At 42.0% G+C, this 12,062-nt stretch overlaps 1 protein-coding gene across 1 annotated transcript in view; it reads left to right on the plus strand.

Annotated features, from left to right (window-relative positions):
- Positions 1 to 12,062, plus strand: part of TRPM8 (transient receptor potential cation channel subfamily M member 8) — a 78,675-nt gene that overhangs the window by 20,431 nt on the left and 46,182 nt on the right. The window contains exons 6-10 of the mRNA XM_032355506.1: positions 562 to 736; positions 1,753 to 1,820; positions 4,086 to 4,283; positions 9,492 to 9,594; positions 10,689 to 10,807. Of these exons, the coding sequence (XP_032211397.1) occupies positions 562 to 736; positions 1,753 to 1,820; positions 4,086 to 4,283; positions 9,492 to 9,594; positions 10,689 to 10,807 (663 nt within the window). The remainder of the gene's footprint in view (positions 1 to 561; positions 737 to 1,752; positions 1,821 to 4,085; positions 4,284 to 9,491; positions 9,595 to 10,688; positions 10,808 to 12,062) is intronic.

Raw genomic sequence — 12,062 nt, forward strand, 5'->3', positions numbered from 1 at the left:
TTGTTTCTTTTTCTGGTCCTATAACTATGGACTTCTAAAGAGCAGAGATCCCATCTTGTTCACTTTCTAATTCATAAACCCTGGCCAAAGTCTTGGCATATGATAGGAAATATATATGTGTTTATGTCAATCTTCCTCTACCTGCATCTACACACACACAAATATAAGTCTGTGTATGTATATGTGTGTATGTGTATAAAACTACATGTACACACATGTGTGTGTATCTGGATACACACACATACATACATCAACATACATACACACATACTTCCTTGAATGGAATAAGAACTGAATTGGGAATCTGATCCTTACACTGTCACTGGCCATTTATGACAATGGGCAGGTGACCCAACCATTCTGAACCTTCAATTCTTCATACTTAAAATGACGTCCTGTACTATAAGACCTCTAAGACCCTTCCAAAAACTTAGGACTTTGGGAGGAGGCATCAATATGTTTGAACCTGATGGGTTAGCCTTCATAATAACATATAAAAATATTATCATGCATGTTGGCCAACAAATAAATCTCAAAAACAAGATTCTCTGTGCTATTCAGGGATATTTCTCAGCTCAGTACATAATGGATGACTTCAAGAGAGACCCTCTGTATATCCTGGACAACAATCACACTCATCTGCTGCTCGTGGACAACGGGTGCCATGGACATCCTACAGTTGAAGCAAAACTTCGGAATCAGCTGGAGAAGTACATTTCTGAGCGCACTATTCAAGGTCAGGATTCAGAAAGTGGATCTTAGACCTAGTATCAAGAGCAGTAGCAGCAGCACCAACAATGGTAGCCACCACTCATTAAGTGAAGCATGGTGAACCCAATTAGGTGTCCTGTTGCCAGAGAGGTGCTGTTATTTCTCTTCTTTCTTTGACATCCTAGGACCGTTGTTGCCAACGTGTGGGAGCATAAATGCTGCCTTGTTGCACTCTGGTTTGTCAGTACAGAAAACCCGCTGTCTCTTCTTCTGCTAGACAACGTTCAAGAACAAATAAAATCCATACTGGCAAATCTGAGCCTATGAAGCAATGTAATTAGCTAGGGTAAAAATGATAAAAACCAACCCATTAGGTCAACAGTTGGATGGGTTATGTGTTTGAATCCTGGTTATTTCTATATAGTGGAACCATTTAAAATATTGGTTTCAAGGGAAGAATGTAGCAGTTAAGTGAAAGCCTTTATCTGGTATGGGAAGTGACATATTCTCTCTCTTCACCACTGTTGAGATGTTGGTGTTGAGATACGTCTTATTATGGAACAAGAGTACCTCACAAGGTAGTGATAGACTCCATAACAGGGATTTATTGGAGAAGTTTTCAACATCTTTTTCCTTTTTCAGTGGGACATACATGAAGGAAGGCATTTATATATGTAATACTCTTTCTTGAGAGAATACTTAGTTATGCAAATTTGCCACCCACTCAAGAAAGCATAGGATTATGCAAATTAGCAAGAGTGTATTATAAGGATAAACTTGAACCTGGTCTAATATTAGTAAAAGTAAATTATTCACAGCCTTTAGCATTTTAAATATCAGTAACAAATTACAACATGACATATGTCATACTGGTTTGGGGTGCAGAGACACACCTGTCAAGATCAATGGGGAGATTTCAAGTCTGAGATCTGCAGTCATCACCCCACACCCTGGGAACAGAAGCTCCTGGTATGCTTCTTCCTGAGATAGATGAATATTTCTAATGAGTCCAGAGTCAGTTTTATGTTCTATGCCTTATAGATTCCAACTATGGTGGCAAGATCCCCATTGTGTGTTTCGCCCAAGGAGGTGGCAAGGAGACTTTGAAGGTGAGTCTTGGTTTGGTTTTCTAGAAAATTGATCAACAAACTAACCCAACAAATTTGCTTTGGAGTTCACGTTGATCTAATCTGACTAACTTCTTTTACTATTGCAAGTATTTTCACCACCCAATGTTCCCTAGCAGTCCAGAGGAGACTTTGCAAGAACATGAATAGCTTATATACCTAATATTGGCTTTGGCCATCAGCCCACCAAAGAGAAGAGTTGATATTAACTCATAAAACTACAGATCATAACCAGCATATATATCGGAAAATCATGGCCACCCCATCTGCATGGAGATGAGCTGTGATCACACACAGAGAGGCTACTCTCAGATGGGTTTCCCAGACCACTGAAGGTCCAACCACACACTTCCTGGGCCTGGAAGGATTCCACCCGTAAGAAGGAACCCCGAGTCCTAAGCGACTCTGGGATCATAGAAATCTTCCTGGACAATTCTATAACTCCAGTGTTGAGCAGTGGAGGAGAATTCTGCTCCCCACTCCATCTGTGTTACTCAGATGTTTCTGAGTTGCTCTTATCACCAGCCAGGCTCCTGCTTGACCTTTCAGAAGGTATCAGTGTGATTGCATACTTGTTGGTATTTGAAGGCATGCACACCATATTGAAGATCTCACTGTTTTAGCAATAGGACCTCACAAAAATTTGATTTTTTAACTCCTTCTTTTAATTAATTTCCACGTTCATTTGCCTATCCCCTTGTATCCTCTATCCTGTGTATCACGATTCTTGGTCCTCTCCACTCCCTCCCAGAGTCTCCTTCTAGAGTTACAAGTAATTCCCAGTGAAGTTATTTGGACTCCTAATCTAGCACTTTGTTTATCCTTTTTTTTTTTTTTAAAGATTTTTATTTATTCATCAGAGAGAGAGAGGGAGAGAGAGTGAGCACAGGCAGACAGAATGGCAGGCAGCGGCAGAGGGAGAAGCAGGCTCCCTGCTGAGCAAGGAGCCCGATGTGGGACTCGATCCCAGGATGCTGGGATCATGACTCGAGCCGAAGGCAGCTGCTTAACCAACTGAGCCACACAGGCGTCCCTGTTTATCCTTTTATATAACAATGGCCTTTCATTCATTCATTCATTCATTCACTCACACATATTTATGGAGCACCTGCTGTGAGATGTCCTGCTGAGACCATTGTTAAATGAAAGTTTTCAGGGAAAGACTTTTCAGGGAAAAATTAAAGATTAAAAAAAAAATTGTCAGCACATGAATCTTTGAAGAGCAGAAGAGGAAGAGAGGAGGAGGGATGGAGAGAAAGGAATTGAAAGATGGTTATGTTTACTAGCTCTCTTTCAAATTTTTGATTTGGAATTCTCTGACTTCCAGAGAACCACTGTGGGCCCAGGCACTGTAGTTCTGTGGCATTCCCCTCAAATGACTGTGCGGCCAGTAACCACATCCAGGACAGGGGATGGGAGAGGGGAGGGACAGCTTCCTGTCTGATCATCTTATTCTGGCCCCAGTATGTGGACACACCGGTCCAATGGGGCAGGCAGTGGGGTGCAGAGCTGGAAAAACCCCTCAGCTCGCCAGGATGAGACACCAGACACTCTATGGGCGACATGTCCTCCAGGAAGGCGTTCAGTCTCTGCTAAGGATAGGGGCTCCTTGGTTTCTTCTGTGCATGTAGATCACTGTGTCTTGCTGTTAAGTGATTTAAAATTCTTAAGACTTAGAATAGCTTCTGTAGTTTTGTAAAGGAAATAATAAAAATGTGGTGTGTATATATCTGGGAAACAAATTAAATTTTATTCTCTTTTCATAAAAAGGGCAAGGAAAATTATTTGGGAATTATAAGGGATATACATGTCAACATATGTGGCTACTGCTTTGAAGGTATTTTCATACCTTAAAAGTATGAATACTGATAACCTCTGTCAGATAAGCTGTCAACAATAATATTGAATACCATTTTTAGGACTTGTCATGCATATCTATGATGTCAGTATTTGAAATGATCAATTTTGTATATATTGATATTTTAAGCACTTTTTATGGAGAACTTAAGCTCATCACATGTGTCCTTATTATAGGAATTAGTATTAGCACAGGCTATAATACAACTGGCTTATGTTGCTCATTCATAGACAATTGCAAAAATTTGGTTTGCTTCTGATTCATATAAAACCCCAAAAGGAGAAGTGCAGAGATGTGTCAAGGTGTGTGGTTGACCAGCCTGGTTCTGGTGCGTTCCACTGGTCATCAGGGTGTCTTCAGTCTGGCCAACTCTGTCTCCTTTCTCTCAGGCCATCAACACCTCCATCAAAAGTAAAATCCCCTGTGTGGTGGTGGAGGGCTCAGGGCAGATTGCAGACGTGATTGCGAGCCTGGTGGAGGTGGAGGATGCCCTGACGTCATCCGTGGTCAAGGAGAAGCTGGTGCGCTTCTTACCCCGCACGGTGTCCCGGCTGCCCGAGGAGGAGACTGAGAGTTGGATCAAATGGGTGAGCTATAGGAGGCTTCTGGGGGCTGAGAAGAAGATAGCCAAGTTCATGGGGAAGGCGGAAGCGTTAAGAGTTCAACTGTGCTAGAGTTACAGCTCTTTTGTCCATTCTTACCGACACTGAAGCAATACTCTGGCCCAAAGTAGGTTTCTTGTTGGACATTGCAGCTCATGTAAGTTAAATAACTCGCCAAGTCTCCATACCTGGTGGGGGGTAGCATTGAGGGTTCAAACTCAGACCTGTTTGCAAAGCTGGTAATCCTTTTACACCATGACTTCAACAAACGTTTAGCTTCTGAATGTTGGTGTGTCAGTGGAGCAGAGGAAGGAGATTCTTGGCAATGTTTTACAACTGCAGATGCTAAATGGAGTCTACATCCATTGGAGAAGTGGTTACTACAGAATAATTGCCTTTCTAAATTCACTGGCCCAAGATTTAACTCAGAATCTCTCACCTTTCTCATCAGATCATGTAAGAAACATGGACTTATCAGGATCTCTATTACACTTCTTATGGTTAAGCCTATAGAAAACTATGTTGACATGGTACCATAGCTTCTAACTACTCTGTTTTGTGAATGCTGTTGACTTGAACTGACTTCCACTTCCTTCACTGCTCAGTTCATTAGAAAGCCCACATTAGTATCAGTGGGTGTGTTTCCATCAGCTCATTCTAGAATGGCCTTCGATGTTTGGGTATTTCTTAGGAGTATGTGCTGCCATTTGGGAATTTTTGGAGAAAGAAAATAACAGACTATAGACAATGGGAGAGTTATTTAAGTCATAGAGCCCATTTTGTCATGAGAGTTCAAGGTTGAATATATTATAAAAAATATTCTTTTTTTTTTAAAAGGTTTTATTTATTTATTTGACAGACAGAGATCACAAGTAGGCAGAGAGGCAGGCAGAGAGAGAGGAAGGGAAGCAGGCTCCCTGCTGAGCAGAGAGCCCAATGCGGGACTTGATCCCAGGACCCCGAGATCATGACCTGAGCCCAAGGCAGCGGCTTAACACACTGAGCCACCCAGGCGCCCCTATAAAAAATATTCTTTAACTAGACTGGCACTTTGACAGTATTTAGTTGTGAAAGCACCTCAAAATGTCCAGTGCAGCAAACTGAAACCCTGGTATAGGGTAGTCTTGTTTGTGGTAGCCTCTGCCATTGTTTAAGGCAAGCCTGGATGAACCAAAGCCTTGTAAATAATGAGGAAAATCAACCCAGTCTTCTAGGCCACTCAGTTCTCTAGCAAATAAACACACAGTGGGGACTCTACTGGTCTTAATTAACTTCAGATGAATGGACAGTTAGCTGATACTCTGGGTGAGGTGCAGTGGGGTTGAAGTGATCAGGAAGGAAGTTCTTCCTGGATTAAGCCTTATTACCTAGAATTTAGAATTTAAAAGTTCAGATGCATCTTCTTCCAGAGTCAGTGTTGGTACTAAATGATGGCCTGCCCCACAAATGCTTATATGATATTCCTACTCGAATAATTGCATTTTCCAGATTTTACTAAAAATGTAAAGTTGGGGGTTTTATATGGAAGTTCATTCTAGGATTTTCTTGTATCTTGGCCAAGTCCAGTTGAAAGACAGACACAAGAATCAGGCAAATAGAGATCAGATTTTATCAGCTTCATTGAGGATGAAGGCAAAGTTGACAGATGTGGCTTAGGGGTATAGTCGTAATGAGCTTCCTTGTGCTGAGCCCCAGAATGAGACAGACGAGCCCACCCAGACAGAGGCAGCCATGGATAGAGACTGCCTCCCCCCAGGCTAGGTATGTGGCTGATAGCAGACCAGAGCACTAACACTCTGCAAGGAGCAGATCCCACTGAAGAAGCAGTAAAGGGCTGGCTGGCCAGGCAAAGTGAAAGCTACCAATTAGACATGTCACTCCCCCACCCTAAGTAGGAGGAAGTGAAAGGGTGGAGGATATCAAGGGGCTTGGTTGGGATGGAGGCTGCTCTGCATGGAAATATGTGGATAAGAAATAGGAGTCCTTCCTCCCCAAAGTGGTATACAGTTTTGATTCTCCACATACGGAGACCTTAATGTCTGAGACAATTCCAGACATATCCGCAGAGAATCCCAGAGACATTGTGTGTTGAGCACTGTGCTCAAGGTGCTTTCCCGCGATGTATGGGAGGAATTCAGTGGTTGGTTCAAGGAGACCCATAGAAGAAGAAATAGACAACTCTTAACTTACCCACCCAGGATGGCCCTGAGTCCTCTCCAGTGGCTTTCCTCTCACTCATGCAAGTTGGCTTGAAGAATCTGAGTCAGGTCATGTCCAAAGAACAGAGACCATCTAATGGGTCCCCTTAATGAGGGATTTTGATTTCTGATTTCAGAAAACTATTATAGAAATCTGGAACAGGCTAAAAATCAGATGCATTTCACTTATCCTTTCTGGGATTTATACCTCATTCATAGTCATATCTAATATGCTAATGATCCATCATAATTATAATCACGTCAGAAGACATCGATTAATAATAAAAATTCGTCTGGCACTTTAATTATGCACTTATATGAAGGTTTGCAATTGGTACAGATTTTCCAAAAGACCAAGCTCAAGAGAAGAATTATTAATTAATGAATGTATATATCCAGTCAGATATTAATTGAGCTCTCCCCCAAGGCTAATTATGGGTGATTTCTCTTATCTTCTGGATAACCAACCTCAAACTCTGAACTCACGGTTTCTTGACCTTTCCAGGGAACCCATTTTATCTCTCCACTGGGATTATGCTTTCTCTTTCTACTAGTTCACCCAAAGTTGTTAAACCTGTGCCTAGTCCTCACCTTCTCAAGAACTTGAACCTCCGTATTATCCCAACCTATCAGTCAGCCTCGGTACCATTCATTTATGTCAAACTGTTTCATCTACTCATTTATTCAGTTGATATTTATTGAGCATATATCATATGCCAGGTTCTGGGATAAGCATTTCAGAAAGAACAGTATACATGATAGGAAGAGTCCTGTCCTCATAGAGAAAACAGAAATGGAAAAAAAAAGTTTAAGTTGAATGATTACAGTATATAGCATCATATAATATCAAACTGAAATGAGTATGCTAAAGAAAGGTAGCATGGATTCTGAAGGTATTCTCAGAGGAGGTGATGTGGGATCTGAAGGCTGTGTAGTCAGTGGGGTGAAAACTGGGACTGTAATATTGAGAAGAGCATGTGCAAAGGTCCTGAGGTGTGAGGCAAGCATGGCCTACCTGAGGCCCTGGAATAAGTCAGTGAAGGTAGAAGTTTTTGAATGAAAGCTGGAGAGCTTATGAGGGGCCAGGCCAGGCAGCTGTTTGAACACTGTTTTGAGATTTGGGTCTTGTTTAAATGGAATGGGAAGTCACTAAAAGGTTGAAACAGAATGAAGATGTGGTGAGTTGTGTTCAGGAAAACTCGTGCTGGCTGCAGTGCAGGGATAGGGCTGAAGGAGGAAAGAGGGAGGTTTCAGGGTGGGAGACCAGATAGGGTTCCCCAAAGCTGTCCCTGGGTCTCATCAATTCACTCTGTATCCACGTTCACTTTCTCCTTCCTCCTTTTTGTTTGGAAGGAAAATCTCATCTGTGCTGCCCACCCTCACTTGTGCCCAGACTCTTGGGACATGGACCCCTCTTACCAGTCATTCCTTCCCTTCCTTTCCTTTCCTTCTCTCCACACCTCCCCTCCCCTCTCCTTTTCCTTTCCCTTTCCTTTCTTTCTTTTTTTTTTTAAAATAAAGATTTTATTTATTTATTTGAGAGACAGAGTGAGAGAGAGAGCATGGGCACAAGTGCAGGGGAGGAGCAGAGAGACACTCAGACTCCCTGCCGAGCAGGGAGCCTGATGTGGGGTTGGATGCAGGGCTGGATGCTGCTTGATGCTAGGCTGGAGCCCAGGACCCCAGGGTGACAGCTTTAGCCAAACACAGAATGCTTGACTGACTAAGCCACCAGGCGCCCCACCACCCACTGCCTGTCATTTCTAGTTGGACCCCTTTCCTTCTGCTTGAGCTAGGGCTGCCCACATGCAGAGAGGACCCTTCCCTTCACACCCCCTCCCGCTGCCCTCAGTGTGCATCCTGTGGTTTTCCTTTATTTCCTGGTCACTCCTGGACTCTGCATCCACGAAGGAAAGTCTCTAGCACCGCCTTCCCAGGAGAATGCAGACAGAATGGTCCCTCCTAACATTCAAATCCAAGGTTTTATCTGTTGCATGGCTTCCAGGCTTCCACCCTCCCACCTTGGCCCAAGACCTCTGTCCCCCTGCCCAGGCGAGACTCTCCGTAGTTCCAGATCCTTGTTTTCAAATGTTGCTGGGCCCCTGTCCCTGACCTGGAGCCCAGTTAACCAAAACCAGGCTGGCTTCCTCCTCTAGAGGAGCTCTGTCTCAGTAAGCTCTGGCCAAGCTCAACGACATCTGAAGCCTTGGGATTGGGTTTTAAAATGAAATATTACAGAAATATCACAAAGAATAACAACAAGTTCCTTATTTCTTTATCTAGTCACCAAGTCCTCTTGGCTATTGTTTGCACTGGAATTCTCCTTCCCACGGGTTAAGCCCTCCTGACCACACTTGGATGGTTTCTGTGGCTTTCTGTTGTTCTTTTCTCCTTTATTCACTCATGTGACACGTGTGTGCATGTGTACACACACACACACACACACACTCTCATGCACTCTCACTCATGCACACTCACACATGCACACACATACATAAGCACACTCACTCATGCACACACACATGCATCCTCACACATGCACACACTCCCATTCATATGCACACTCACACTCACTCACACACGCATAGTCACAATGCACACACACATATGCATGCACATACTCATACATGCACAACTCACATACACATGCACACTCGCACACTCGCACACACACACTCACTCACACATGCTCACACACATGCACTTACACTCACCCTAGTCCCTGAGTCTCAGCTCTTCAATAGGAACTTTTTCTCATGTGTTGCACTTGTTCAACCAGTACTTTGTTCTCGTTGTGGCTAAGGACTTATTATTCCAATTCAGAGCTTAGGTGTTTTGGGCACAGGCTCCGTAGGTGAGGGAAGGGTGTCTGGATCACCCCTATAGGCAGTCTTCAAAAAAAGAATGGAATAAAAGGTTCTTCACCAAAAGAGAGACATTTTTGCTCCTTATGCCTGAAATCAATTGCCTAACTGTGCTCTTTAAATCTTGCCAGCTCAAAGAAATTCTCGAAAGTTCTCACCTATTAACAGTTATTAAAATGGAAGAAGCTGGGGATGAAATTGTGAGCAATGCTATTTCCTATGCTTTGTATAAAGGTGAGTAAAAATAGCTCCTCTGGAAGTTTTAGCTTTGTGTTGCTTTCTGTGGCTTCTAATGCCCTGCATTTATTTTTTGAACAGCTTTATTGAAATATAATCTCATACTTAATTTTGGTTATCACAGATTGGAAGCCAGAATAACTACTAGTGGCCTGCTGAGTTAACCTCCTTGGTTGAATGTATTTAATAGAACAAGAATTTTTATGTCATTAAAATAGTGGCCAAATATAATCCCAGCACTCTCCAAAGTGCTGTCTGTAACAGTGTTTTAAAATTTTCATCTGAGTCTCGGGAGGTGGAAAAAAACTATGATAGGCCTTTGTCCTAGGTCTTCACATATATGTGCATCCATGCATACACCTTCACACAAATAATTTTGCATTTAGTTTCAGGAATTTACAAGTTTCCTGAAGCTTATGAATGAACCTGTTTTGAAATTCTCATCTGTGATCTTTGCTGTCTTAGAAATCCATTATGGTGGAAGTTACCTGAAGTAAATTGATCCTTGGCAAAGATCATGTAGAGTCGAGCCATCTGATTAGTATATGTAAGGTATGCAGACTAGGGTAAAGGAACTAGGAAATGTGATTTAAGCATTAACTATTTATTAGAATTATTCTTATTGTGTTTGCCAGAAATCTGGTTGTAAGTGTATTTATTAAAAAGGGATTGTATTTGTAGAGATACATAGATACAGAATACATTTGCTCTGGAAAAGACATTAGAAAATTTTTATAATATGACTCATTATTTCATAGACTCAGAGTTATATAAGTCTGATATGGTCCTTGAAATGCAACATTCATGAAATTTGAATCTATGGAAAATATCAACATAGCACAATTGCACCATTAGGATATGAAATGGAAAGATATTATTATGGCTTGAGTTGATCTTCATTATATGCTTTAGGACATGCAGAATATGGACAAGAGTGAGTAAAATAAACAATATGTAGAAAAGTGGGTAAAATGACAGTTCTGAATGTCTGATTCGAAGGGAATGTGCTTAGAATCTGCCTTACAAGTGGCCATGGGATGGTTCTGACTCTTTTTTCTGCTGAGTTGCTTTTTTCCCCTGTCCTCCTACAGCCTTTAGCACCAATGAACAAGATAAGGATAACTGGAATGGGCAGCTGAAGCTTCTGCTGGAGTGGAACCAACTGGACCTCGCTAGTGACGAGATCTTCACCAATGACCGCCGATGGGAGGTAAAAAAGCTCTCCTGGGTTAGGCCTGTGTCAGGTCTGACTCACTTCTTGCTAGGTCTTCAATACCAGATCTTGCAGAGATCTTGCAGAGTCCCCTTTGGTGCCAGCCGTCACTTTCCTCATCCGTAGTATATATAGGACATTCGCATGGACTTAGAAGGTTTGTAGTCAAGGGATTATAACAAAAGAACTCATGGAAGAAAATATCAGTCCACTAACTCCATCCAGCATTCATGGCCCATGGTCCCAACATGAGAGGTGCCTCTCCATCTGGGTGCAGAGGTACAGATGCCCTCCTCGGAGCGGATGGGGACAACTTATGGGGACAATAAGGACACGATGGCTGAAAGGGGTTTATCAGAAGTAGTTCAACTACTTCTAGACAAGACAGTGGTGCTCATTTTGCTCCCTGCCCCATCTCCCCAGCCACACTGTGATAAAAGGGTTGTCAGCAGTGAGATTCCTAAGGGAAAAGTAGAAGAACTTCATTGAAGACACACAGTGAATGTCTTAGAGCTAGAGACTCTAGACTCTCGGCCAGAAAATCACCTCCAATATGGAAATTGTATTTTCTGATAAAGTTATGTTTTTTTTTTTTTTTTCAGTAGACTGATTCTTTTTACTTTTAATTTGATCAGAGGTATATAGCACTGCATTTTTTAGCAGTGTCTTCTTGTGTACAGCTCAAGTAAAATCAGCCTTAGGAGCTCTGTTCAGTAGGAAGAATTACAACCTGTCACCCTGGGATCTGTGAGGCTGTACGGTGCTTTGTCTTCTACTCTTTTAGATCAGTCTAAGTCATCAGTGGGCAGTGAGAATCTATTTAATTTTATATGAGTTTGTGAAGATCGGAAAGTTCGTGTATCTCATGACATGTTCATTCTGAATATGAGGCTCAGGAAAACACTTTTAGGCCCATCGTTGCAGAATCAGATGAAGACTTGGTTTATATAACTACATTACCAATTTTAATAATGTAATGCAAATAAAGTAATGGTGTATGGATTTTTAAATTATTCATTCCCCTAGCAAACATTATATTGTGTTTGGTCTTTGTGGTAGAATGAACCCTATCGCACACCGCAAGGCTTTAGTAAGTAGAAAGAAGGTAGAATTATAAGTAGATTGAGTTAATTGATTTGTAAATTAATCCCTGTGTGTGAGATCTTCTATTTAAGTAAGGTCAGGTAGTGCAAATAAACATAAACTTAAGCATATATTGAATGGTACATCTAATTGTATTAACTCTACTGAA

The sequence above is a fragment of the Mustela erminea genome, chromosome 8, assembly GCF_009829155.1.
Source record: "Mustela erminea isolate mMusErm1 chromosome 8, mMusErm1.Pri, whole genome shotgun sequence".
NCBI lineage: Eukaryota > Metazoa > Chordata > Mammalia > Carnivora > Mustelidae > Mustela > Mustela erminea.